The sequence below is a fragment of the Heloderma suspectum genome, chromosome 2 (genome assembly GCF_057233095.1).
Source record: "Heloderma suspectum isolate Gila_16-S chromosome 2, 16-S_ref, whole genome shotgun sequence".
Taxonomy (NCBI): domain Eukaryota; kingdom Metazoa; phylum Chordata; class Lepidosauria; order Squamata; family Helodermatidae; genus Heloderma; species Heloderma suspectum.
In genome coordinates this window covers 30,335,194-30,362,477 of record NC_139459.1, presented here as the reverse complement: position 1 = coordinate 30,362,477, position 27,284 = coordinate 30,335,194, and the positions used below count along the sequence as shown (strand labels likewise).

General features: G+C 43.0%; 1 protein-coding gene across 1 annotated transcript in view; it reads left to right on the top strand.

The window, feature by feature from the left end:
- PRKAA1 (protein kinase AMP-activated catalytic subunit alpha 1) overlaps positions 1-22,541 on the top strand; it is a 36,232-nt gene extending 13,691 nt beyond the window's left edge. Inside the window, exons 2-9 of the mRNA XM_084833103.1 lie at positions 547-688; positions 3,703-3,796; positions 5,877-6,021; positions 11,673-11,760; positions 13,464-13,688; positions 15,529-16,012; positions 16,159-16,285; positions 17,955-22,541. Coding sequence (XP_084689229.1) covers positions 547-688; positions 3,703-3,796; positions 5,877-6,021; positions 11,673-11,760; positions 13,464-13,688; positions 15,529-16,012; positions 16,159-16,285; positions 17,955-18,199 — 1,550 coding nt within the window. The 3' untranslated portion in view covers positions 18,200-22,541. The remainder of the gene's footprint in view (positions 1-546; positions 689-3,702; positions 3,797-5,876; positions 6,022-11,672; positions 11,761-13,463; positions 13,689-15,528; positions 16,013-16,158; positions 16,286-17,954) is intronic.
- The last annotated feature ends 4,743 nt before the right edge of the window (positions 22,542-27,284 follow it).

Genomic DNA, 27,284 nt, shown 5'->3' with positions numbered 1-27,284 from the left:
AACCAGGGAAGGCCCTACTGTACATCAGCTGAGCTCATGCTATCAGCTTCTGAAGAGAACTTCAACAAACTGAGAGAACAGTTGGGGGTCTTCCTAACCCCTTCCCCTTCCCGTGTTCCCTGGGGGAAGGCAGAGAGAAGAAGCCCAAGCCAGGGTGCTTCATCCTGCCATCAGCTTCTGAAAAGTCCACCAATGGCCTGAGACAAGTCTGCTGTTTTATTTTTGTATTTTGTAACTTCTCTTTGTGTTAAATTCTAAAGTGCTTTGAATGCCTTGGCAGAAAAGGCAGTATACAAATATAGTAAATAAATATGGACGTAAAGTATGTTCTGCTGAATAATTCATGTAGAAGTACCCAGTGTTCCTTGTCTTTCTTCACATGAAGTCAATCTGAGAGAAACTCTCTCTTTCTCCACCTCTTTTATGGTAAACAAACTGGATTGATACAGTTGTAATGAAAGACTACTTGAGCACCCCCAGGTCTCTGGAGCTTTTAAAAACAAAATTTGTCAAACTTGGCTAAACTTTTTTCTTTCTTTATTGTAGTTGGCAAGCATGAGCTGACTGGACACAAAGTGGCAGTGAAGATCTTGAACAGACAGAAGATTCGCAGCCTTGATGTTGTGGGGAAAATCCGCAGGGAGATTCAGAATCTGAAGCTTTTTCGCCATCCGCACATAATTAAGCTGTAAGTTTGTGGATGTTTGTGCTCAAGAATAGTCTCTCTAATGCTGGGTGTTTCTTGAGAAATGGAGCTTCCCCATTCAGTAGGAAAATGAACATTGGCAGGTTTTCTGGGGTGATTCTCTTTCTTCTTCATGATGCTATAAACCAATAATGGCAAGAAACCATTTCTAACTTGCATGAAGCTGGAAGGCACTCAGCTAAAATGTCTAGTGAAAGCTTCTTAGTACAACAATAACAAGGATGGAAAACAACTCCTCTGAGGTTTGGGGAAGGCAATGGGAGACTAAAGCAAGACTGAATGTGTGGAATGTGTTTTGATTATTTGGGAATGCAGTTTCCCCTTGGCATGCAGCTGAATGGCAAATTGTGCCTTCTTTCACCACTGACTACCGGCTTGTCTAGCAGCTGTTGCAGGTCTTAGGAGCCAGCCACTGTAGTGCTGCTCTGTATTTTTCCTGACTGAGAAAATTCCACAACAATTGTAACAGTTGCTATCGAGGCTTGGCTGTTTCCGCCTTCCTTGCCCCAGCTCTGGCCCTAAGCGTAAGTATGGGGCAGGGGGAAGAAATTCATTCACATAATTTTGCACCTTTGAACCACTCTGCAGACAGAAATTTGGTTATCCTTCGAAATTCACACTTTTCCAAATTTTGCAGTGGAGTTCTCCATTTTTTTAAAAAGTGTATATTAGGGACAATAACATTAAAATGCATTATGATAGGCAAAGTGCTTGCAAAAATGTGTATAGTAGACAAGCATGCATACAAAAATACATGTATTAGGGAGGAATGTTCACAAAAATGCTTATGGCTTTTTATGCACACTTTTTTAAAAAAAAAATCCCAAAATTGACTGATTTGTCCATCCCGACCTAGGAGCTTTAGTAAGGGAGCTGCTGCCAGAAAAAAAACAGTGAGGGAACCTTGTAGCCTTTTGAGCGCTTAAGAGCTTTTATAAGAGCTTGTGTAAGGCCACTGGGCATTAATGCTATTGGCCCTGGGACTATGTTTGGTGGGTGTGCAGGCGTTTGTATGAGGACATCTTCCCAGGGTGAGTCTTTTTTCCATTTTGCCTCTCCTGTTGTTCTGCTGCCAAAGAGAAAGCCAAAAGGGGAGTTGCCATGGGGATGAGGATGCCTTTCTCAGAGCATGGGACCCTGGTCAGGTGTGTGTGGGGGGGTTATCTCTTTCTTTGGCTTGAGGATGGGCTGTCAAAAGTGATCATTTTATCTTTCCTTTTTTGTGTTGAGCTTGAACTGGGGAAGGTATCTTGGTTAGATCTCTTAGAATTAGCTGTCTAATGAGTTGCTTAATATGCTTATAATGTTGTTGTCTCTACTGGATATTGTTAACTGACCTGTTGGCATGTTTTTTTTGCTCGTTTAAACTTGTGTTATGTTTTAAAGGAACTCTAACTGAGTTAATGTAATGTTGTGATGTTTTACAGTCATGGTTATTGGGCTTTTTGGGTGAACACCTGTGAGCACAATATTTGTGGATAATGTGGTACATAAGTTGACCAAGACTATGTGTAAGAAGAAAGAGGTGGAGACCTTAATCCTGGGATGTGCTCAGTCTTTAGCTATGCAAGTGCAGAGTTGTGGCACCTACTAGTAATGGCTCATTACGTTTTTGCCCTATCTGCCATTTCCTAGGCTAGCTGTATCCTTTGTCTAAAACAGGGGTGGGGAACCTTTTAGCCTGAGGCCCAAATTGCAAACTGGGAAAGGTCTCAGGGGCCACATTCTCTCTGTGGGCAAGGCCAAAGGCAGACTGGGCAAAGCTGACTGGGTGATTATTACCATTTCAGGCCTACTTAGAAGTAAGCAGGACTGAATCACTCAGCATTATTTTCAAATACCATCCCAAATACCAAGCCTCTGCATTTCTACTCGCCAGTAAGCATGCCTCCTGTCTGCAAAATGCACTGTTCAGAATCGTTATGACCTCACCGATTCTTTGCAGAGTGTTAAATACTGTTAAATCTCAGATCAGTGATTGGAAATAACAACAACAGAAGCTTGTAGGCTGGATGGGACCCCCCCCCCCCCCGGAGTATCCGGAGGTTCCCAGCATTCTTCTAAAGGCTGGGACTGGCTCATAGGATAACAGAGAACAGGAGCAGACAGGTGGCAGAAGAGGAAGTGCAGGGGAGGAAATAGGAGCAGCAGTAGAGCTGGCATGGATGACCCACGCTATATAATTATTTGCAACGTTGGTTTGTAATTTGATGGTTATCTTAGTAACTAGCTGTAAGTTCTACAGTGAACTTAAACAGGACTGTTGTCTAATATGCTCTTCTGTGTAATTGGGCTTCGAAGTTCAGTCAGCTGATCAAATACTGTCTTGAGCAGGATGAATCTGTCTCCAGCCCTGGCTTAATTATAACAGGTGGAAAAAGGAAAGTTTGATTTCATTGGGAATCTTTCTCCATGGCATATGATTGGAGCAAAAGTTGCCAAGATTTAGGCTTCAGTTCAGACACCAGTTCCATTTCACTGAAGGACTTTAGATCTTGGTTATGATTCACAGCTTGCTTTGAACCAAGGATTAGGAACCTTATATGGCCACTTGCCAACCTGTCCACTTTCACATGTACACATACAGTCATAAAGAACTGCATATTCTCTTGCATGTTCTGCATATTCTCACAAATGCCTCTTCAGATGACCATGATGAACAGAAGGTTGAGACTGAAATCCTTTGTCATAGGTATTTACCACAGATTTTTTGAAAATGTCACCCCATGTGACATGACCAAAAACTGATTGGGGGACTAAAAGAAGAAGAAGAAGAAAAGATTTCACTCCTGTGCCTGAGGTTTAACTAATCTTTGCGCACTTCCTTGGGATAAGCCTTATTGAATTCAGGACTTGCTTCCAACAGGACATGCATGTGATTGGGATGATCATCCACATGCTGCCCTTAATTACAAATCTGCTAAACTTCATATGCGGTGTGTATTTATTTATTAATGTAAGTGTGTACAATTAAACAATAATATTGTCTTTCTCAGGTACCAGGTTATCAGCACACCATCTGACATTTTCATGGTGATGGAATATGTTTCAGGAGGTGAACTGTTTGATTACATCTGTAAAAATGGAAGGGTAAGAATCTCCAGCTTTCTCCAAAGTGTGAATTTTACTTTTTGCAGCCTTGGATGGGCCTTTTATGGATGGGCCTTTTATACATGACTTTGAGGCAGAATTGTGCAAAAAAGAGTGGCCCTGTGAGTGGTCTACTTACATGAGCTTTCCCCCATTCTGGCCTGTGATTTGTAAAATCACAGTTGCACGGTTTACAGAAGTGAACAGGTTCACTTTGCCCGTGTTATACTGCTCACATGAACAGGCCACTTGCATGAACAGTGTTTTTTGCAAGGTACCCTTTGTTGCATATTGCAAATTTCTGTGGCTCTGAGAATGTGTAGATAGGCAAGCAGTGCGATTGTTATTAGTAGTAATTGGAGATAATGAGGTGCATAAAATGCTAACATATGATTTGAAGGGAAGCTCACCACAGAAGTAATCAAATACCAATGGTGTCTTACCGTTTCTGGCGTTGACATGTGAGGGGAGTGTCTACAATCAGTACTTCTGTTTATTAGCTGTACACTTCTAATACTAGCTATCCTTGTATTGTATGCCAGCTGGTATTTTTACTCATTCCCCTGGAAGCAGATGCAAAATAATTAATAATGAAATAGAAATGTAAATGGTGGAAAGTCTTGTACTACCAGTGGCATTTAGTCATGTATGTTTCTTTTCAAATAGTTTTGTAATGCATGATGTTTGTATCGTTTTCAGACTGGTAAGAAACTGAACCATATGGCATTTAGTTAGGTTGCAGCCTAACTTATAGCTTCAAGGTTACAGATTGCTCCTTTGGTCTCATAGCTCACTGTATGTTTTGCCTGCAGAAGGTCCCAAAAGTATTGGGTAGCAGGTGACCCCTTCTGGAGACCCCAGCTGGATGTTGCCAGTCAGAGTAAATACTAGGCAAGATAGGCAATATTCTGACCTTAGGTAGCTTCCTTATGTGTATTCACACTTGAGTTATACTTGAACTCCTGTGAAAAGAAGGGCTCTTCCATTGAATACATTGGGGGCAGCTCTGGTTTCTCATCTCAGTTGCAAATATGGAGCTACTTCCGTTCCAAGTGAAAGCTGCATGTATGGTCTGAGAAAGCTTTGCACGAGAGCCCTGAGCTGAGTATAAGTCATGGTGAAAAGCTTAAATCTTTTCATTGAACCAGAATTTGCATCCGAGCGGATTCTGAGCTTTGTGTTGATGTTGAGAGATAGATCGATGGATGTATCGATCTAATCAGCATTTGTTAAAACTCCAAAATGAGAGAGGATGGAACTCTTCAATTTTGCTACCGGTATGATTAATAGCATTTGTGAAGCTGCGCTGCTTCTTTAAAATGGAAATTGCAGATTCCCATATTAGCATTACTAAAAGTGTATAGTGGTTTTCAAAGAATTTTGTTGAGATGTTTTGTGGTTGTTGTCTTTTTAAAGTGTTGATCTTTTAAGGTTACAAGTTATTGGGGCAAGTAATCTAAGAAGCCGTTTTCTTTATAGTGAAGCATCAGTGTTGACTTCTGCACACTGGTGGTTTTTAGGAGGCTGGATTGTTTTCAGTTGAGGTCTCACTATTACCACTACGTGAGCAAGAACATAAGGACCTCTTTTCTTTTTTCTACCTACCTACCTACCTATTTATTTATTTACTTATTACATTTATATCCCGCCTTTTTTCCTCTTTAAGGAACCCAAGGTGGTGTACATAATCTTCCTCCTCTCCATTTTATCCTCACAACAACAACCCTGTGAAGTAGGTTGGCCTAAGAGGCAATGACTGGCCCAGAGTCACCCAGTGAGCTTCCATGGCTGAGTGGGGACTAGAACCCGGATCGCCCGACTCCCAGTCCAACACTCTAGCCACTACACCACACTGGCTCTTTTGCATCTATAATGTATTCCATCAGTCTTCCCCTCTCCTCTTCCCCCCCTTTTTTTTAAGGATCATGTTTGGCATTCTCTAATGCCACAAAATATATCTTATACCCAGATTGAATTTTTCGCTGTGCTGTGAAAATATTGGAAATGCTCGCGTTTTTTGGTGTGTGTGTGTTTAAAAAATGTACTCCTTTTTTTTGTCTCTCCCAACCCCCTTTGTTAGCTTGATGAAAAGGAGAGTAGACGTCTGTTCCAGCAAATCCTTTCTGGTGTGGATTATTGCCACAGGCACATGGTAGTCCATAGAGATTTGAAACCGGAAAATGTGCTGCTCGATGCACACATGAATGCTAAGATTGCTGATTTTGGTAGGTTTCCTTTGAAATGCAACTTTATTTTTGGTATATGTTGATTATTTAGGTAGAGCCAAGTTTCAGTTACTTGTGTTGAACTCCATTATTGAACATTATACTATTTTATATTTTACATCTTAATATTTTAATATGTGCCTGGGAAGTCCTTCACGCAACTCAGGGGGTCGGGGAGGTGCCACCATAACTGTGGTCACAGGCAGGGGGAGGTATGGCGTTGGGGGATTAACAGGCCAGCTGAGGAAAAGAGGGGCTAGACACCTTACAGCTGTCCCCTCTTCTGGTTCTTCCCCCAACCAGATGGTTCCTGGCAGCCTTACCGGCTTGCCTTCGGGTCTGGTGGTGCTGCTGTTGAATGCCAGGTCAGCCCAAAATAAAATCTCCCTCATCCATGGTTTTATTGTGGATGAGGGGGCTGACCTGGTATGTATTACTGAGACCTGGGTGGGGGAACTGGGTCGTTCTCTCCCAGCTGTGCCCTCCTGGGTACTCAGTGCAGCACCAACACCGACTCGAGGGTCAAGGAGGGGGGTTGACATGGTCTATAGGAATTCAGTCTCTCTAGGCTTCCTGCTCATTTGAGTGCAGTGTTTGTACCTTGTGTTGGGTACCCGGAACAGATTAGGGATTCTGGTGGTGTACCGCCCACCCTGCTGCCCATCAGACTCGCTGCCTGAGCTGACGGAGGTGGTCTCAGACTTGGTGTTGAGGACCCCTAGGATGATGGTCCTGGGGGATCTCAACTTCCATGCCGAGGCTGCTGTATCCGGGGCGGCTCCAGACTTCATGGCTGCCATGACAACCATGGGGCTGTCTCAACATGTCATTGGCCCAACGCATGTAAAAGGACACACGCTTGATCTGGTTTTGTCGACTGGGCAGGAGGATGATGATCTGAAAGTGGAGGAATTAACATCTGACCCATTGTCTTGGTCAGATCACTTCTTGTTGAGGTTTAGACTCTTGGCAGCCTACCTCCTCTGCAAGGGGCAGACCATATTAAAATGGCCTGCCCCTGGAGGCTAATGGATTCTGATGGATTCCAGAGGCCTCTGGGGGATTTTCCTGCTGGTATGGCTGGTGCTCCTGTTGAAGCCCAGGTTGCTCTGTGGAATGCAGAGATGACTCGGGCGGTTGACACGATCGCGCCCAAGCGCCGTCTCCCTCTGAGCAGAGCCCGGTGAGCTCCTTGGTATACACCTGAGCTGAGGGCAATGAAGCAAGAGGGGAGACGGCTAGAACGCAGGTGGAGGAAAACTCGTGCTGAGTCTGACCGAACACAGGTAGGAGCTCACTACTGAGCCTACTCTGTGGCGGTGAGGGTGGCAAAGAGACAGTTCTTTTCCACCAGCATGTCATCTTCTCAGTGTCGTCCAGCAGAGCTTTTCCGAGTGGTTCGCAGCTTGTTACATTCTGGGCCAGGGAGAGAGACTGTGGAACCCTCGGTTGCACGCTGTGATGAGTTTGCGCGGCACTTCGAAGATAAAGTTGCTCAGATTCGCCATGAATTGGACACCACGATTAATGCAGTTCCATTGTTAGAGGCATTCAGAGCACCATCTGGTCCAGTTCTGTTGGATGAGTTTCAGTTATTGAGGCCTGAGGATGCGGACAAGGTGCTTGGCCAAGTCAGATCGACCACTTGTGTGCTTGACCCTTGCCCTTCATGGCTTATTAAATCAAATAAGGAGGGGATGTTCAGCTTGGTCCAGGAGGTTGTAAATTCCTCCTTGAGAGAGGGAGTGGTGCCGGTCTCTTTAAAAGAGGCGGTAATCAGACCACTCCTGAAAAAGCCTAACCTGGACCTGGAGAATGTTAACAATTATAGGCCAATGGCCAACATCCCCTTCTTGGGCAAGGTGTTTGAATGGGTGGTTGCAGGACAGCTCCAGGCACTGTTGAATGAAATGGATTATCTAGATCCATTTCAATTGGGCTTCAGGCCTGGTTTTGGAATGGAAACTGCCTTGGTCGCCCTGTGGGATGACCTTTGCCAGGAGAGGGACAGGGGGAGTGCGACCCAGTTGATTCTCCTGGATCTCTCAGCGGCTTTCGATACCATCGACCATGGTATCCTTCTGGATAGGTTGTCTGGGTTGGGAGTTGGAGGCACTGCACTGCATTGTTTCTGCTCCTACTTGGATGGCCGATTCCAGAAGGTGATGCTTGGGGATTACTGCTCTGCGCCATGGCAATTGTGCCATGGGGTTCCACAGGGCTGTGTTTTATCCCCATGCTGTTTAACATCTACATGAAACCACTGGGGGAGGTTATCCGGAGGTGTGGGCTGGGGTGCCATCAATATGCGGATGACACCCAGCTCTACCTCTCTTCCTCATCATACCCAGGTGAGGCAGTGGCTGTTCTGAATCAGGGCCTGGGCATGATAATGGACTGGATGAGGGCCAATAAACTGAAACTCAATCCAGACAAGATGGAGGTACTGTTAGCAGGTGGTTTGTCTGCCTGGCTAGGTGATATTCAACCTGTTCTGGAGGGGGTTGCACTCCCCCTAAAGGCTCACATTCGTAGTTTGGGGGATGCTCCTGGATCCAGAACTGTCACTTGAGGCACAGGTAAACTCAGTGGCACAGAGCACTTTTTATCAGCTTTGGCTGGTATACCAACTACGCCCTTATCTGGACAGAGATAGCCTAGCTACAGTTATCCATGCTCTGATAACTTCTTGTTTGGATTACTGCAATGCGTTATAAGTGGGGCTGCCTTTGAAAACGGTCCGGAAACTTCAGCTGGTCCAAAATAGGGCAGCAAGACTGTTAACAGGGACTGACCGAAGAGCTCATAGTATGCCAGTACTTTTCCGGGCCTGATTCAAAGTGCTGGTGTTAACATTCAAAACCCTTAACGGCTTGGGGCCAGTTTATCTGAAGGATCGCCTCCTCCCATATGTGCCTGCCCAGACCTTAAGGTCATCTTCAGAGGTCCTTCTCCGTGAGCCTCTGTCAAAGGAAGTAAGGCGGGTGGCTACTAGGAGGAGGGCATTTTCTGCTGTGGCACCCCGGCTGTGGAATGAGCTCCCTAGTGAGGTTCGCCTGGCACCTACATTGTATTCTTTCTGGCGCCAGGTGAAGACCTTTTTATTTTCCCAGGCATTTTAACATTTTAGCTCTTTAGACTTTTAGCGTTGCTGTTTTAAATCTGTATTTTAAATTCCTGCATTGCTGCTGGGTTTTATTCTGGTTTTATTCTGGTTGTATTGTTATACTGTGGTTTTAATGTTTTATATATTTTGTATTGTTTTATTGTGTGCTCTTTGGTTTTAATTTTTGTGAACCGCCCAGAGAGCTCTGGCTATTGGGCGGTATAGAAATGAAATAAAGAAATAAATAACAAAGATCTTTTCCTTCTGGTAGTCGACATTACTTTGCCTATATAGGAACTGTATAGCTCAATGTTGTTGCTGTTCTCTGCTTTGGGTGCTGATTTTTTAATATATTTTTTAATATATGCATTTGCTACTTTTTTTTTTTCAAATTGCCACTGAGGCAAAATCCTTTTGTGTCTACGTAAGGCGCACACCTTATATTTCTAAAATACTCAGTACAAGATATTCTAGTGAAGGTTGTTGGAGTAAAATGTAACACTGCAATGCATTCTGTATGCTGTTCACATTGAAATACAGCAGGTTTATTTAGATTTAAAGGCACGCATGCCCAGCATGCAACTTGGTGAATAAACCACCAACGATGAAAAGCAAATGTTTTACTAAATCCAACTTCCTTTCTGTTCTGTCCCATTTATACTGGATCAAAGCTAATGCCACAAGTTGCTTTAACCACGCTTATGTAAGGGGATTTGCAGCCCAATCCTGTTTGTGTGTACTCACTCAGTAGAAAGTCACACCTGAGTTCCAAGGGCACTTGATTCCAAGTAACAGTGCATGGGATTGCAGCCTTAACAGCACAATCCTATGCATGCTTATTCAGAAGTGACTCCCACTGTATTCAGTGGGGCTTACTCCCAGGTAAGCGTGCATAAGACTTCAGCCTCAGTCTTCAATGCTTCACTATAAGGGCTGCTTCTGTGGGCTGGCATCTTACTCAAACCCAGCCTCTGTCAATCTGTGCTTCCTTCTGTCCCATCCCTCTGGAGGGCAGAGCCTGGACTGTATTGCCATCTCCCAGGGGCCAGAAGAATCTCTTCCCAACACTCACCACCAAAACATGCCTAATTATATTGTATCCCTGTGGATTTTAATTGTAAGCCATTTTGGAAACCAATTTTGACTTTAAAAAAAAAAGTTGAGCTTTTTTTTTACATGATAAACTAGAGCAGCCTTTCCCAGCCTGATACCCTCCAGGTGTTCTGGACTACAAGTCCCAGCATTCCTGACTACTGGCTATGTGGGCTGGGGCTGATGGGAGCCAAAGTCCAAAATACCTTGAGGGCACCAAGTTGGGGAAGGCTGAACTAGAGAGGGCAACACCACAAATGTCTGTCCAGTGGATTGTCTATATAAAGAATTCATGGCATATAAATATGGAAATACTGAAACATAATCACACGTCTCATCAAACAACCCAGGGACGGGGCATTCCTGGGTTGTTGCTGAAAAGTGGATACAAAGCAAAAGTGGCAAGCGGGTGGGAGGCAGCGCACTGCACGGCCCCAACAATCCATGGTTTAAACAACCCATCTATTGTCGTTATGTGTGAACTGGGCATAGCTACAACTGTGTCAGTGTGTTCTAGCTTGGCTGAAGAACACCTCAGCCGTTTTCCCTCGCTGCAAACTCTTTTTAACTTGCCCCCAAACCCATGCCACAACTTGCAAGTCTCAAAGGCCATGGACTTAAGTGGTGGCACATCCATTTAAAGAATCTTGTAATGAATGATACCACCATGCTATCTTTGTTCCCGCTCCCCACTTTTTGTATTGCGAAGGATACATAAGGCAGCATTTCCTCCTTATAAGATTTAAAATTAGTATGTGACATCTATCAAATAAGCCTGCCATTAGCTATCAGTAACGTTGCAAATGTAATTAATATGAAACTTCTTAAATTGATGCAAAGGAACATTTTCTCTGCATCTTCTCTCTCCTGCTTTTGGGTGATAGTGTTGTTGATTTTTTTTAAAAAAAAATGCTGCTAGTTATTGTAGGAATTTGGTATTTTTAGGCCATTCTGTGTTCAGCCTCTTTAAAAACTCCCTTCCAAAATACTTTGGCCTTGCCCCATTCCTGTACTAGCCTAAGGGCACAATCCTATGCATGTTTAGACAGAGAAAAGGCCTACAACTCCCAGCAGTCCCTTAGCCAGCCATGCTGACTGGGGAATGCTGGGAGTTGTAGGCCTTTTCCCTGTCTAAACATGCATAGGATTGCACCCTTAAAATACCAATTCCATTTAGCTTAAAATATAGGATGTGGGGGTGGGATTTTTAGACTTATTTAACTACATTTTTAACTTCAGTCCAGAGAAGTACCATGAGAGCAATTTCTTTGAGTTACTGTATGTGTGGTGTCCCATTGTCATTATTTTTGTTTGTGCCAGGCAGGATAATCCCAGGCAACAGAACTTTTTTGTTCAGATAAATTAATAACTTGTTAGCACAGTGGCAGGCTTTAATATGTGTTAGTCATCTGGGCCTGGTCATCTTTATTTGAACTTCTTTTTGCATTTTCAGGCCTTTCAAATATGATGTCAGATGGAGAATTTTTAAGAACAAGCTGTGGTTCTCCTAACTATGCTGCTCCAGAAGTAATTTCAGGAAGGTAGTTTCTCTTCTTGGATAAATGTATATATGTATTCTCAAAAACAAAGCCCTGCTCTTCAGTGTTAAAGCTGCAAGGTAGATTGCTAAACTTCCAGGTTTGGACATTTGAACTTCCTGGCTTTGATGGCTTCTTTTGATTAGTCTCACTGTTTCCTATGTATAAGACTATGGTCATGTTTGCATTCTTACCTTCCCTTCGCTTCCTCACACAGGACTGGGAGGAGGACTTCAGAAGCATTTACTTTTTTGGTTTTAGTTTACTGTAGTTTGTTGTGTCATCAGACGTGACAAATTGTGGTTGATGCAAACGGAGGGCATTTTCAAACAAGCCAAACTGTGGTTTCTGAAGCTGGCTTGTGTATACTAGCCATTGTTAATGTTAACCACAATTCTAGGGCTGGACAATATGCCAAACTGTAGTTAACAAACAAAAAGTAAAATCTTCTGGTCACATGGAGGTGGAGAGGGAAGAGCATGCGAGCCCAAGGCTCTCTGTGGCTGGCGCTCATCATGCTAAACCATGATTTACTGTGATGTGCAAACAGCCTCTGACCTGCTGATGTGGTAAAAAAAAAAAAAATCAAGTTTACCAGCATACATAATTCACATATGTGGAAATATGCAAGCATCTCACTTTAAAGAAGATGTCAAACTTTTACCTTCTTGGATGTAACAGGAAAAACTGTTTCAGTGCCTAGAAACCAGGGCCACTGGGAACCTATGATTTTTTTTTCTGGCTTCGCCTTCTGTATTTAAATTATTGTACCATGGTGTTGGTTCTTATAGATGCTGTCTTTGTGGAAAATGCATTATCTTAGTAGGAAATTTTTGTTTTTCCTATCTTAATGGTTGTGGTTAGGTGCTACTTGGTGCAAGAATATGGATACTTCTGCCTCAAGTCAGATGTGCTAGAAAAGCTCCCAGATTTATTCAGGACTTAATGTAATTATGTGACAGTGGCTAATATTGAGCATATTATTTTATCTATTGCATTTGTACCATGCTATTCTTGCAAGGAGCTCAGGTTGGAGCATATAGGCATATTTTATTTTTATCCTCACAATTAATCTTATGATGTAAGTTAAACTGAATGATAAGGCCAGTGCAGGTGTAACACTGACCGTCCTCTAACTGTAAGTTAAGCAGGCCATGAGCAGGGCATGGAATTGTGCTCTGCATTCCGTCTTGCATGTAAATTCCCCTGCAAGCTATAACTAGAGTTAGCCATTATATAGTGTTAACTATGGTTAGTGATAGCCAGTGCTTGCTTCTAACCACTTTGTTGAAACTAAGAATCCTGCCAAGTATGTTGTTTTAGACGTAATGACTAACCATGGAGTGAGGAAGCGTTTGTTGGGGGAAAGACCTGGGGTTAAGGATGTACAACCATATGTCATGTTTCTGATCCCTTAACCTTCACAGTGTTACATTTATGCCAGCCCATAGTGACTTGCCAAAGCCACCCAGTGAGCTTTATGGCTCACTGTTGATTTGGACCCAGGTCACCTTGGCTCCAGCACTCAGTTCATTACAGTATTTTGGCTCCATTTTATATTGACAAACACAACTTAAATATGTGGATTCTAGTGCTCTGTATCATATTTCCCACTAACTGCTGAAAGACGTATCAACCAACTTAAGAAGTGCTTTGTGTAGGCATTGGTTACTTGAATGAAATTAATTACGAACTCCATTTTTCAGGTTATATGCGGGCCCAGAAGTGGATATCTGGAGCAGTGGAGTTATTCTGTATGCTTTGTTATGTGGAACCCTTCCATTTGATGATGATCATGTGCCAACACTTTTTAAGAAGATATGTGATGGTATATTTTATACACCTCAGTACCTGAATCCAGCAGTAATTAGCCTTTTGAAACACATGCTGCAGGTGGATCCCATGAAGAGAGCTACAATCAGAGACATAAGGTATTTCTCACCTGATGGTTCGAATATAGACCATGACACAACCCTATTTCTAAATATTTGCACCATCTTTACTGCACCTTTGGCGTGACATTGTCCCAGTTTGATCATAACATTAACCATGGTTTGGCCTTACACAACTGAATTTGCACTAAGTACAGACTGTGATTGCATCTGAAACAGAACAAACTACACTTAGTTTAAACTTGGCTTGATTGTGAGTTTACTCAAGGTTTGATCTTGGCTTGTTTCAATAAACTGTAGTTTAAATCAGCCTTCCCCAACCTGGTTTTCTGCAAGTTTGAACTATAACTCCCAGAATTCCTGTCTATTAGCCATGCTGGCTGAGGCTGATGGGAGTTGAAGTCTAAAACATCTGGAGGACACCAGGTTGGGGAATGCTGGTTTTAACAGTTTGGTCTGGTTTGGCTGTAATAAACTGTGATTAGTTTAAACCGGGAAGTGGATGCTTTGAGTCTCCTCCTTTAGCCATGCTGGAGGAAGAGACGGGGATGGGAAGCATAAAAGACCAAGATTTGCCAACCTCTTCCTGTAGCTCTAAGCTACCATTCCACCTGAACCAGAAATTCTTTATTGTGATTCTATGGCCAAACTGTAATTGGTACAGCCCAGCCCATCCTGTACTGTGATCCCAGCAAGCTTTAAGTTCATAAATCTTTTAATGCAGTACTTAGTAGATTAATATAAAAGAAATACATTTTACTTTTTAAAAAAGTATATTTATTTTTAATGTAGAATTACTTGCAATTTATTTGGGTGGGTTTTTTTTGCATAACTTTCTTCTTGAAATCATACTTTAAAAAAAAGTTATTTGCAGGAAACCCTTTTAGATAGTATTTTTTAAGTTGCTGTTGTATTTTAAGCTCTTACAACATGTTTGGGTTTATAATATGTTGATTTTTATATTCGATTGTATTGCAATTTTGAGTATTTTTCAGAACTAACGTTCGTATATCCATCTCAAATAATATGAAAATAAGCACTTTATAGAATATAAAAACGTTTGAAATCTAGTTGTAAACAGAAAGTTCTGTGTCATATTCTAACTGGACTTGTAATCTCTAAGGCTGTAATCCTATACCCACTTGCTCAGGAGTAAGCCCCATTGAACTCAGTGGGACTTGTTTCTGAGTAGACAAGTATGGATGACATTGTAAGATTTACTTTTTCATATCCATCAGAGATGATACCTCTGAGGTGGAGGGAGTAATCCTGTGGCCCCTAGACAGTGTCTGGTGGATCATAGGATACTTCAGATTCCTGGATCTGAGGATGGAGACAGCATTCCAACCTCAGATCCAGGAATCCATGCTCTGCCTCCCCCTTCAAGGTCAGGGACTTGGCCTTGGAGAGGGAGTAAGGGGGTGTTTCGGTGGGCGGGGAACTGGAGAAGCTGGAATATGAGGTATCCCAAGACCTCTCCAGTCTCCTTCCCTCCCCCTCCAGAATGCCCCAGCTAGACAGGCAAAAAAGCCTATCTAGCAGAAATGCAGAGTGGGAGGAGCTCTGCAATGGATCATCTCTGCTGCTTCTCCTGCTCTGCACTGGATGCTCATAAGCCTCCGAGTTTGGAAGATTACGAGCATCAAGGGTGGAAGACAAGATTGCGCCATAAGAGAATTAGGCATCTGCAGATGGGGAGCTAAAATATATACTTTTAATACTTTTATTTAATACTTTAATACTATTGAATACTTTTAGCTTCCCGAGTCAGTCTTTAAGTCAGTTTTCAAAATCTGTGTTTGCAATATTTTGTTTGTGAAAGGCTTACTGAATACTTGAACAGCTAGTTTTTAAAATGACTAGATTGTCTTGCATCTAGGGAACATGAATGGTTTAAGCAAGACCTCCCCAAGTATCTCTTTCCTGAAGACCCATCTTACAGTTCGACGATGATTGATGATGAAGCCTTAAAGGAGGTCTGTGATAAGTTTGAATGCACAGAGGAGGAAGTGCTAAGCTGCTTGTATAACCGAAATCACCAGGATCCGTTAGCAGTTGCCTATCACCTAATTATAGATAACAGAAGAATAATGAATGAAGCTAAGGACTTCTACTTGGCTACAAGCCCACCAGATTCCTTTCTTGATGATCACTTCTCCCGTCCCCACCCCGAAAGAGTGCCATTTTTAGTTGCTGAAGTACCAAGGCCACGCCATACACTTGATGAGCTAAACCCACAGAAGTCCAAACATCAGGGGGTCAGAAGAGCTAAGTGGCATTTGGGAATCCGGAGTCAAAGTCGGCCAAATGACATAATGGCAGAAGTTTGTCGAGCAATCAAACAGTTGGATTATGAGTGGAAGGTGAGATTGCTCAAGTGTTTTTTTTTCTTCTGTAGGCAGTATTTTAAAATGGAAATCACATAAATAGATTTAGAAAATATGTCTTTTGGTGTTCCTTGATAAAAAAAAAATTGGGGTGGAAATTAACTTTCAGGTCTGCTTCCTAGGTTGTAAATCCATACTACTTGCGTGTTCGAAGGAAGAATCCAGTGACTGGCACATATTCCAAAATGAGCCTGCAGTTATACCAGGTCGACAGTAGGACTTACCTACTTGATTTTCGTAGCATTGATGGTATGTTATTATTTTCAGGCAATCTTACAGACTGAAAGTACACATTGCTTTAAAGACGTAGCTAGCAGCTATGTTGTCTTCTGTTCTGTTCTAGAATAAGTGCAGGGATCAAGATCCTCGCATGGTAGAGGGAGCATTAACCCTTCTACCCACATGCTGTTGTCCCTATCTAGATTGGGGGTCCCACGCCTCAATTTATATTGCCAAATAGTGATTTTGTCAAGGGCTCCTTGGAGGGCTCTCTCAGTCTAATCCAGTAGCCAAGTCCAGACGCAGACAAAGGGATTCTTTTCAAAGCTTTATTCTTCTTTTACAACTTACAACTCTACAGGTAGCAACTAGATCTGAGCAGCAGCATCCCTATGCGCTAAGTTGGAACAGTTGGTCCCCGTTTGAAAGGCAATTACTGGCAGACCCCTGAATATAAGGACTAGGGAGAATCCCTCCCCTTTTCCCTTGGATCCTTTGGGTGCAACCGTTCTTTGAGCGCCAACCGGGCGCTATGCCTCCTTTCTGCGCTCTCCATTTGGCGCCGCTCTCTGCGTCTGCGCCGCGCATCCAACCAGTCCGCTATCGGTGCTGGGTCACTCCCTGGACTGCTTTCTAATCTAGGAATGTGGGTGGGAGGAATCGCTGTCAGCTGCAGGCCCTGGGAAAAAGGGGCGCGCTCCTCTCCCAGGAGCGACTGCTCTTCCTCTGAATCAGAACTACTCTGGGATTCTATGGGCTCAGTGTCCACCCTGACAGATTTATTAAAGCAAAGGGATCACTCTTAGGCAATAGGTATTGCAGGCATGGTGTCTGTGTGTATCAGGTTGGAAGCACAGCAGATGGGAAGGATTAACTGCCTTATCCCCCATGTTAGGGTCTTGATCTGGACCCCCTGCGCTTACTCTAGAATAAAAAAAAGAAAAAAACTACTTTATTCCACAGTTACATGTGTGCTTTGGCCCTTAGTCAGGCAGAGTGCTTTCTAATTCTTACTATATTTTATCCTACCCTCAAATTTGTCATTGTTATGCCAGTTTTACAGATGTGGGATCTGAGGCTGTAAAGATGTGTTGCTTAAGATAGTATGGAACGTTATTGCAGCAGGTTCAAGAGAGATGAAAGGAAATACATTTTATTTATATCTTACTTTCCACTAAAAATAGTGCTCAAGGCGGCTAGCAATAATAAAATACAGAAAATGTCACACAAATTAAAATATAATGGAAAATGTAAACAGAATTCACTATCACCACAGGTGGTAATGGATACTGGCCATGGCTTTTATGGAGAATACGTATCAGTAGCTAGCTATGATAGCTGTATGGAGACTCCATGTTTATAAGCCATGTGCTTCTAAGTACCAGGTACTAGAAACAAATGGGGTGGCCAATGCCATTGCAATCTGCTTGTGAGCTACCTGGCTTGGCACTTGTGGAAACGGAATGCTAGCCTAGATGAACTATGGTCTACTCTAGCAAACAATTCTAATGAGTTAGACCACCCAGTGAGTTAATAGGATTACATCCAGGCCAAAATGTCACACTTGATCCACTGAACCAGATTGGCTCAGTTATATGTTATTACCATAATGATCCACCTGTTCTTAGTTTATTTGCCTTATCTTCCTTTACATAGTTGTGCCGGCAGGCCTTTCACTTGTTCTCTTTTCTTGCATTAGATGAAATTACTGAAGGGAAATCGGGGACTACCACTCCCCAGAGGTCAGGCTCTGTGACGAACTACAGATCTTGTCAGAAGGATTTGGACAGTGACGCTCAAGGGAAATCCTCTGATGTGTCTCTTACCTCATCGGTGACCTCTTCCTTTGACTCTTCCGCCACTGAGTTAACCCCGAGAACAGGGAGCCACACGATAGAATTTTTTGAGATGTGTGCAAATCTTATTAAAATACTTGCACAATGATTTGTAAGATTGGCTTATTATTGTTTTTTTTACAGCAATAAGCATGCCTAAAAAAAGAAAAGAAAATCATAGTCAAATGCTTCCAATTATAATCAAGTTACAGTTAACTTTGGCGCTGAGAAGACTAGCCACGTTGCAATTTGCACAGGAATTGAACATACATTTAAAAGCAGTCTAGACCTCTTAATGTAATGAAGCAAATGATGATTAGACAGTCTACCGGGTATGATACAGGTAGAAGAAATGACAGCCTTTTTGAGCAGGGTTTATTTTTCATTGTGTACACATTGGGGCTTTGTGGAGTATTAACCATAAGGACCTTTTTGTAGGTTGTCCTTATATTGCTGATTATATATTCATGTTACAGTACAAGTGGTCACTTGTTAGATTACGGTTTCATGAAGGTGACTTTTTGGATCCCAGTCTTCACTTGCACCCTGCTCTATCAGTATAAATGTTCTCCTTGTCAAACAGCACTTCAAACGTCTGGCACTTGTCCCACATTTCTGGCAGCCAGCGATGCACTTTGGGTGGTAGAGGCTAACGCAGGCCCGATCTGGCTTTTTACCAATTGTAATGTGTTGTGGCAAATCCAGAATCAAAATCCTCACGTTTGAATTCTCATAAGGGACAGGACAGGAGTGAAAACTGCAAGGCCAGCTATAGTCAGTGGAAGCAGTGTTGGGTTCAGTACGATGAAAAGAATGAAGAAATGAGCCAAGATCTAAAGAACCTTGGAACTTGTTCTGTGAGCCCACCCAGAGGCTTTAGGCATGACTTTCCTCAAACAGCCACTGCACGTGGTGAGTTTCAGAAGCAGTTCATGCTGTGGCATGGGGGAGGGCCTGCTGTTCAAGGATGGGGTAGGGGGCAGTGAAAAATCCTATTGTCTGAGGGCAAGCCCCTTCCATGACCCTAAACAGATGTTTGGATCCTGGTTGTGGGTTTTGGTTGAGGATTAGTAAGAGAGAGAGGCTTTCTCGCCTCAGGCACCAACCGATCTATGAAGACGAGAATATACTTGTTAGGTTTACAACTATGCAGATTTACTGGCCCATGTGTCACACTAGTAGTTAGTAAGCAGCTTCTTGCATGTTACTATACAGGATATGGATCCTGTGCCTGACCCCAATGAGCATGTGGCTAATAGGACAGCCCCAAAAGATTGGTTCATGCAGTTCTTGGAATCTTGCACTGAGAATTCAGTGTCTCCTGTTTTCATATGGTGTTCATATACAGATTTTTTGGCAGAATAATTCGTCTGGTAATGGGTGATTTGGATCTTGCCTGTGTTGCATAATCACTTTTTTATACCACTTTTTTATACGGAATTAAGATTTCTAAAAGTAATGGATCATTCAAGTAGCTTTGGTTTAGTTTTCGAATGTACAAAAATCCATTGGTTAAAAATGAGTGAGCAGGTTTGGCTGCTAGAAACCAAGCTTGCCTTTGGTAGTTTATTGCAAATGTTGACATAATGCTCCTCCAAAAATCTTAGAATTTTTTTATTAGACAGGTTTACTCCAAATAATCCTTGATTTAGACTAAATTAAAAACAGAGAAGTATATGTAGGTGGAAATAGTATATGTTTCCAGTCATTCTTTCCCAGTGCAGACACAAAACCTAGCCATGGTTAGCATTAACCCTGGATTGATGCCTTAATTCTGATTAAGATCCCAAACATGCAGGCCATGTTTGCACAGAGTGACAAAATTCTGGCTTATTGTGAATGAGCTGGGTGCTAGTGTATGTACCCTGTTCACTTCCATTTACCTGCTAACACAACTGCTGTGTGACATCTGAGCTGGATATTCAAGCTTGTTGCTCCAAAACAAGCCCAGATTCGTGAACCAGGGTATGTTCTCAGTTTATAATTCCTGGCTTGTTTTGGAACAAATCTGGAGCTCCAGTTCAGACAACACACTACACAGACCTTTCCTGTTTTGTTTACCCACTGTGCTAGAAGTGAGGACCAAATGGGCTGTAGGTACTAGCATACCTCGTTCATGATAAATCAGATTCTCCAGAATTCTGACTTATCTGTTCTGTGCCACCGAGACCACAGTGAAGCTATGGGGGTAACTTGCCAAGCTTAAGCCCTGCCCCCCATAAAGCACATTTAGGGAGGCACCAAGACCTTATTTTTACCTTGCAAGCAGAGAGGCAGGGGAAACTGCCTTACCCATGGTTTGCTTGCAGATGTAACACTTTAACCGTGGTTAATGCAAACTCATTGCAAACAAAGGTTTCATACCCTTGTTTGTAGCCAACCCTTAACTATGATTTAGGTATTCATGTGGTTAAGGAAAAAAAACACCATGGTAAGTGTTGTATATGTATAGGACCTATAGCATGTGCAGATGCCAGAAAACACAGAGATCTCTTAATCCTTCATTTCAGTGGGAATCTGTGGGTAGGAGAGGTTCCCACTGGATTGTGCCAGCAGTAAATTAAGAACAACCGAGGAAGTAATTCTCTTATTTAAATAGACATACAATAATCTGTATCTGCTGAGCAAGTTGATACTTGCAGCTAAGGATGCACTGAATTAGAAGAAACATGCAGCAGTTTATGCCTGCATCTGCTGCATGAATTCAGGGCTTGTACTGTTGTCTGTTGGTATTTTAATTAGGTAGATGCTAGACCTTAAATTTTGTGCTGTCTTCAAAGACCCATAAACTCCATAGTCACTGCTGGAATCTTGCCATGCGCTGGTTTTCAAGAGATATATAGTGGTCTTCCCATGTTACATTTTCACACTTCTTGAAACAATGACATTACTTTCCAGAATGCAACTAAGTCTTTAGAATGGAACCTGAGTAGAAGTCCTTAATGTGTACTCCAAAAAGAATATGTGTATAGAGAGGGGGTGGGCAGGGGGCAGGGGAGTTTAAAAGGAACCATTGGGTATGTAGTACTACTGTAATACCATAAGAGAGAGGTTGTCTTGGGGGAACACATAATTGTCCTGCCTTTTTAATTTACAAAAAATAAACATACTTTTATGTCTAGTTCTGCTGCACCGATTCAATAATTGTGATTTTTTTTTAGTTATGCTGTGTTAATCTTGAAATTGTTAATATTGCACTTGGCAAATGGCATGAACGCACACTATTCCCCCCCCCCTTTTTTTTAATTGCTGCATAGCCTCCTAGGATGTGTTTAGTAACCCACAAACTCTGGCTTTGGGAAACATCAAACAATAGTGGGCATAAGCCATAAACACCACTGCTGCACATTGTCTGTCTATTCCAGTGGGACATGCAACCCAACTGTATGCATGTTTACACTGAAGTAAATCACACTGAGTTCAGTGTGGCTTTACTCCTAAGTTTTGCTTGCATTAGGACTGCAGTTTTGGTGTGACTCCTATACAAGTCTCACTGAAATGGATGGAAGGTGTCTGGCAGCAACATCTCTTGGATCACATCCAGTGTCTTTGCACTGGAAAGTTACATGGTGCAACAAACTTTAATTTTTACATATATACATGTTTGTTCAAAAGCTACCAGGCTTTAACTTTTATCTTGGGATATGGAGGTTAAATTACATAACAGAAAGGTACAATTGCCTATTCTTAAATGGTCAGTTTTATTTTTATTTTTCAAAATAGCCTTTGGCCATTTTTAATACATTCTTTCCATAGCTGGGGCTGTCCAATGTGTATTATTCAAGCAAAAAACATCACTTTTCATAACCTTTCAACAGTCAAATATTGATGGTGAAATAATTTCTTTTTATTATTATTACTATTTTTCTTAGTGTTCCATTAGGAAATGGCAGTAGAAGGTCACACAAATAGAGGAGCGGCTTGATGAGAGACAGCTCTGGAACTGTGAAGAAAAAGGGCTTACTTAATACCATCTTCAGAAAGTAGTCATAGGGAGCATTGTGTAACTGGCTAAGAACCTTTTTTTAAATAGCGTTTCTCCAAGTTTGTTCCTTTGGTAAAGCCCTTCAAGTGGATCTGTTTTTATTGCAATTCATAATCGATTGGGGAGTGGGTGGGGATAAAACTGTCCACGTGCAATGTGACTTAACACTGGTAAGAAGGTAGAAGTCCATCTTTATGGTGCAATATTTTCAACGACCAACTTTTGTATATGACATTTTAAGTGTTTCAGTACAAGCTTTGAGAGATTTACTTTGTCAATTGATTTTACCATTGTATAGCTTAAGAAATGGATGACCACCTTCTCTTACAAACAAGATGTGCCTACTTCTATTGCAGAGGGCTTTTCTTTCCTTTTTCTTTTCTTTTTGGCAATACTGAATGAAAAACTGCTTGTGATAGCTGTATATGACTAGTTACTTTTAACAAACATTAAATTGTATGCAAGTAAATCTGTGTGATGTTTCTCTGTGTGCATGGTGTCCTAGTTTCCTTCATCTCTTTATGTCGAATTTTAATATATCAGTTGCTCGGGAATTCACTAAACCCTGTTTCAGGTTTAGAAAAGTGACAGAAGTATATTCCCCACCATTTTGTATCATAGGAATCCCGGGGCTTCTAGAAGGTTGTCAGAGAGTCTTTAATAAGATGATTAGTAATGGCAGACAAGCTTCCCAAAAGACAACTTGTCTATCACTGCTGATGTGTTGGGTATATTCTAGGTGCTCGCTCAGTTCATTGGGTAGCATGTTCTAGGGTACATTCAAGGTGACACTGAGGACTACAAGATCTGGCCACTGCCTTGGGAACTGAGTGAATCTTAGGCCATATCCCGGTATCCTCTACAACATCCTGTAGTAGATCTGCAAAGGTTCTTTCAACATAAGAAGCTGAATTGATTCAATCCACCTAGCCCAACATTGTTGTCACTGAGCGGCAGTAGCTCTCTGCTTCTGAATACAGATTCTGGAGCTGAAGACCTGGCTCGCATTAAGAAGTCTTTCCCACCCCTTCTACCTTTCAAGTGGATTGCACCTGAGACTTTATGCACACACAGGATGTGTGCTGTCACTGAACAATGGCCTCATTATGAAGCTGAGAATCCAGAAACCATGATTATGATGACTATGGTTCCTAGTGGGATTTAGGACTCCCTCAGATTGGCCTGGGGAATTTGTAGTCCCATCAACATCTGGAGGGTCACAGGCTCCCCAGTGCCCCCCCCCCCCGAGAAGCCCCAAGTAGCTGATTTAGTGTTACAGAGAGGGGTACGGATATCTTTTGGACGTCTCTGCTTACTGCTAACCATAAATTATTACAGCTACAACCTATGGTTAACAAACAAGCTGGCTATTGCTGTCTTAGATGTAGGCAACCTGGTGCCTCTAGATGTTTTTGGACTACACCTCCCATCATTCCCAGCCATTGGCCATGCTGGCTGTGGCTGATGGGAGTAGTAGTCCAAAATGTCTGGAGGACACCAGGCTGTTTACCCCTGAAGGACATCTTTCTCTGGGAGAAAGATGGGTATCAGTTGCTCTAGAGCAGTGGTTCTCAACCTTCCTAATGCCGCGACCTTTTAATACAGTTCCTCATGTTGTGGTGACCCCCAACCATAACATTATTTTCGTTGCTACTTCATAACTGTAATTTTGCTACTGTTATGAATCGTAATGTAAATATCTGATATGCAGGATGTATTTTCATTGTTACAAATTGAACATAATTAAAGCATAGTGATTAATCACAAAGCCAATATGTAATTATATATTGTGAAATATTTATTTCTAATTACAAATAAATGAAATTTTGTCTTGAAGTATGGTGTAGCATGGGTAACAGTCTTAATATAACAGCCCCAAATTGGGACTGGAGTATTGGACTGGAGAGGAGCACACAGCATCTACAACTTACATAACCCATCAGATCAGGCATGAACTCAGCTGGTGGAATTCAAGATGGTCAGAAAATAAGACACTTGGGTCAGGAAGTCCAGGAGCCTCCTCTTTGATTAGGTATCTTCCCGCTTGATTAGGGATCTCGGCAGAATGAAAGACATCCTCTGTGGTGAAAGAGACTCACCTTCTATCTAGGCCACTTTCCCCAACCTGCTGCCTTCCTGATGTGCTGAACAACAACTCCTAGCATCCCCAGCCTGTTCAGTTGGCCAAGCTGGCTGGGGATGATGGGAGATGCTGTGCAACACATTGGGAAGGCACCAGATTGGGGAAGGCTAAGCACCTCATCATATTCTCAACACATGGAAAAAGAGACTTTGATTGTTTCTTTATTATTTATTTCATAGATTTATTTATCGCTTATCATATTTTTAAAAAATATCTCTGAGCAGTTAAAGATGTCAGGAGTGGGGGCTTTGGAGAAAGGAGGTGGGGCTTCAGGAGAGAGCGAGCCCGCCCCAACATCATCCTGCCCCCAGAGGTTGTCCCAGGAGGCAATCCGGCCCCTGGGGCCAGAACAGCTCCCCATCCCTGGACCAGAGTTCATTCCAACTCTGATGGTATGATTTTATCCCTCTGCATCTTTATGTTCTCCCTGTCTTTTCCTTTTCCTTCTCCCTTACTCCCTCACCCCACATCTTGTCATTTGCTTTGTGTCATTGCTCTCTTAAAAAACTGAAAGTTACTATAAAACTTTATAAACTAAAACACACACAGCAGTTGGAGGCAGATGGTCTGATCTCTGGCGCACAACCCACCAGGGCGTTCCCCTGTGTTTGCCCCACACTGAAAGCACTTGCACTTTCAATGGGGCTTGTGCAGGAGCATGTCTTGGGTCAGGTCGCATGTTAGCATGAATTTGGTAGCAGGAAGAATTATGTTTGGATTTTCTGCTTCAGGCACCCAAATACCTTGGTCCTGCCCAGGAAGTGAGCCCCGCTGTCAGTTCAATAGGGGCTTACTCTCAAGTAAGCTTACTCCCACATAAGCACACATTTAATTGCAGCCTTAATGACACCCATAGCCCACTCACCCCATTTGACTTCCTCTCCAGTGTTCCCTTCCATCAGGGCCATTTTGCACATGCCCAAGACCTTTGCACATGCTCAAGAGGCCTACTCTGCATCTTCTCACAGCTGCAACTCTGCACACACTCAGAGACACCGTTCCTCTCTTTACGTAAAAGGCCAAGACGGGGGCGGGAAGCCAGGCAATAACTTCAAAATCCACAGCTGGGCAATTGGGCAACTCTGGATAAAATCCAACTAAAGCCCTTCTTAGAGGAGACCCATTAAAATGAACGGGACTTAAAACCGTCATGACTACCTTGGGGTTGGACTCGATGGCCTTATAGGACCCTTCCTACCCTACTATTCTATGAACGTCTGTCCCATTCATTTCAACGCGTCTACCTTAAGTAGGGCTTTAGTTGGATTTTACCTAAAGATTTTGGGCTTCTTTTGACGGTTAACCTCGAAGGGTTGGCTCAAGACCGGCCTCCTCATCTCCATCCCTATCCTCTCTCGCCTCCTGGATAGGCCCGTCTCCGGAACTCTTCACATGGTCGGAGGCAAGCCCTGAGCCTGCCCACGAAGCCTGCCACGAAACCCCGCCGGTCCCGTCCAGTGCCTGGCGCCCCTCCGAGCTCACCGCGGAGCAGCGGGACACAACAGCGACGCCTTTGTGTAGCGAAGAGATGAGAGCGAGGCGAGACGGGAGCGGGGTGGCGAGGGAGAGAGAAGCCGGCGGGGGCGGGCAGAAAAGCCCCCTCGGGGGCGGCAGCTCGCCGTCGGCTCGACGCCTCCTCCACTCACCGTCGGAGCTGAGCGTATCGTAAGCGTCGCGCTGGCGAGACGCGCGGCGCGCCCCGTCGGAGCCGCCGGGCTCGCTGTAATCCACCCAGCTGAGCCCTTCCAAGTTGTCGTAGTGATGGTCTAAGGCGACCCCTGTGAAAGGGTCGTTCGACCCCCAAAGGGGTCGCGACCCACAGGTTGAGAACCGCTGCTCTAGAGGCTCATTACACACTGATGCATCACTATAATGAAATCAGAACTCCTGGTCCAAGGAGAAATATGTGAAAACAGCAGTAGAATGCAAGGAATGTGTTTTTTGGTCACTGATTTACTTGGCCCTAAGTTTATACAACTTTGCAAAGTGATAATGGAAGAGAAAATGAAAGCTTTTTGTTTTCACTTGGCAGCCAAGGATTGCCCTTGACTTTGCAACTGGAGCTCATTAAATTTGCAGTGGTTACCGCCAGACAGAAATGCTCATGTTCCAGTTAATTCATACCTGCAGCGACACTAATGCTGTTTTTCAAATGCTTCCAAATGTATAAGCACACTGTATGCAAATTGTGATTCTTACAGCAGTAAGTTTTATGCAACCTGAAGTTAAAATGATTTTTTTTAATTTTTAATTCCAGTTGCTCATTGGGAGTCTATGAAACCTTATGCCTTAATAAATTTATTAGCCTTTAAGGTGCCACAACACTTCATTGCTTTTGTGGCAAGAAATACGGCTTACCCTTCTAGAAATTGTTCCTGCTGCTGCAACTCTTGAAAGAGCCATTTTTTCCCCCGATACCTGTTTTTTAAACATTAAAATTTTAAACAGAACAGCACTTCTGAAATACTGTTTGATGGGAATCAAATTTAGTTGGGACAAGTGGGACTTGCAACAAAATGTTGTAGTATGGAGTGGTCGTTTTCGGGGTGCCAGCCAACCCTTTTCCAGAATCTTCCATACTTGTTCTGTTTCTTCCCTTTTCAATAGTTAGCGTTCTGTAGTCAGTGAGCACCGTCCTCATTGGGCTGTTTCTGAGGTTCTTTCCTGCCCTAGAAGGAGGTTCTAAAGATTTATTTTTCAGTTGCCTCACCTATCAACATCCCTCTACCTCCCTCATGTGGGTGGTGCAGTTTGGGCTACAGTAGGGTGTAGTGGTTAGAGTGTTGGACTGGGACTCATGAGATCCAGGTGCTAGTCCCACTCAGGCCCTGAAGGTCACTGGGTGACTTTGGGCTAGTCATGGACTCTCGGCCTCATCTACCTCACAGGGTTGTTGTGGGGATAAAATGGAGAGGAAGTGGACGATGTAAGCCACCTTGGGTTCCTTGCAGAGGAAAAAAGGGATATAAATGTAATAATATAATAAAGCAGTATACTCTGAGAATGATATTATTTGTATATTTGATTCTGTCTCCCTCAGTAGAGTGGAAGTGGAAAAGCTGAGAC